A 1973-nucleotide genomic window follows, 5' to 3' on the forward strand; every position below is an offset into this window, starting at 1 on the left:
CAAAGCAGGCAGACTGCTTGAGTCCGGGAGTTTGAGATCAGCCTGGGCAGCATGGAGAAACCCATCTCTACTAAAAATACAAAAATTAGCCAGGCATGGTGGCGTGCAGCTGTAGCCCCAGTTACTCGGGAGGCTGACACAGGAGAATTACTTGAACCCAGGAAACGGAGGTTGCAGTGAGCCAAGATCATGACACTGCACTCCAGTCTGGGCGACAGAGTGAGACCCTGTCTCAAAAAACAAAAAAAACAAAAAAACCACACCTGGTGCAACTCAGGTGTGTTCCATGCAACCTCCCAGAGCTCCCCAGCAGGATAACATACTAGTTGCCCACAATGGCAACCTGCTCATGAATGCACGTTTTGATTTCCCTCCGTTCCTCATCTCACTTCCTCACTCCCCTCCTGGTGCCTCCTGGGATCACCTCCTAATTGAGTACTTGTGCTCAAATTCCTGTCTCAGGGTCTGCTGCTGGAAAGCCCAATCCAAGAGAGCTTGTAAAGTGCTTGACAGAAAGAGGACACTTGATAAATGCTAGCCAGCTCACTAATGTGAAAGTGTCATGAAGGCAGAAGGCATCCATTTGAATATGACTGTCTCCCCAGGTCCAGGTGCTGGCACAGAGATGGCACCTAATACACATGTGTTGAAGAAATCAATAGACATGCTCCTCCCACCACCCTGTCCTTTCCCTCCCTCCCTTTCCTAGTCTCACTCTCCTTTCTCCCAGTCCCACATTTTCTCTCCTGGTGCTCTTTTTCTCCTCTCGTGGAGGAAGGATGCTCTGGGCCCAAATACCCCTTTGCTGTCCCAAAAGTTCCACTCTGGAAATGAGCCCTCCTGCGGCATTGTGACATCACTGTGCACTAGCCAATGGCTGCCTGCCTAAGCTGGGTCCCTGGTCTCCTGGGACTACTAGCCCTCTGTGGATAGGGAGAAGCCAACATCTCCTGCAGGCAGCTCCCAGAGCATGGATCCCTCCTGATTCCACTGTTAGCCCGATGTTCCTCACAGTCAAGCTGCTCATGGGCCAGAGATGCAGTCTGAAGGTGTCAGGGCAAAAGAGTGTAGCCACGCTGAAGAAACTGGTGTCCAGGCGGCTGAAGGTGCCTGAGGAGCAGCAGCACCTGCTTTTCCGCGGCCAGCTCCTGGAGGACGACAAGCGCCTCTCTGACTACTGCATTGGGCCCAATGCCTCTGTCAATGTCATCGCGCGGCCCTTGGAGAAGATGGCACTAAAGGAGGGCCACCAGCCCCAGACCCAGCCCCTGTGGCACCGGCTGGGACCAGTCCTAGCTAAACACTTTGAACCACAGGATGCCAAGGCCGTGCTGCGGCTGCTGAGGCAGGAGCACGAGGAGCGCCTGCAGAAGATAAGCCTGGAGCACCTGGAGCAGCTGGCCCAGTACCTCCTGGCAGAGGAGGCGCACATGGAGCCAGCTGGAGAGAGGGAGCTTGAGGCGAAGTCACAGCCTCAGAGCTCCTGCGACATGGAGGAGAAGGAGGAGGCAGCCCCTGATCAGTAAACGGGCCATCCTACCCATTTGCATGCTAAAATTCTCCCGGCCTCATCCTTATGTGTTCCCTGGTGACTTTTCCTACTACTTCTTGCTGATGTGGATGCGTCCACACCCCTTTTTGAACCTTCCAAGCAGCTGGAGGGTTTTTGGATCCCTGTCCCCTCTTGGGCCTGAGGTCCTCCCTCTGAAATGCAGAGTGACCCGACCTTCACCACCATGCTTCCCCTAGAAGGGTTCTGATCACCGGAGGGCAGCCCCAAAGGCTGCAGTCCCCTCCTGTGCTGGCAGCTTTGCCCACACATACCCAGCAGCTCCCCAGGCTGAAAGCAGCCCTGGCCCAGGGTCTCCATGGTTCTAGGCAGACCCTCTTTCTGCTTTGGAACAGAAAGACAATGTGAGTTCGTTTTCCTCCATCCTCAGACCATGACATCACCCCTAGGCTCCCCAGCAGCC

At 54.9% G+C, this 1973-nt stretch overlaps 1 protein-coding gene across 1 annotated transcript; it reads left to right on the forward strand.

The window, feature by feature from the left end:
• The first annotated feature begins 924 nt into the window (after positions 1-924).
• Positions 925-1557, forward strand: UBL4B (ubiquitin like 4B). The gene has a single exon (XM_063628015.1). The coding sequence runs from the start codon at positions 1002-1004 to the stop codon at positions 1524-1526; it is 525 nt and encodes a 174-aa protein (XP_063484085.1). The 5' UTR covers positions 925-1001; the 3' UTR covers positions 1527-1557.
• The last annotated feature ends 416 nt before the right edge of the window (positions 1558-1973 follow it).

The sequence above is a fragment of the Symphalangus syndactylus genome, chromosome 12, assembly GCF_028878055.3.
Source record: "Symphalangus syndactylus isolate Jambi chromosome 12, NHGRI_mSymSyn1-v2.1_pri, whole genome shotgun sequence".
Taxonomy (NCBI): domain Eukaryota; kingdom Metazoa; phylum Chordata; class Mammalia; order Primates; family Hylobatidae; genus Symphalangus; species Symphalangus syndactylus.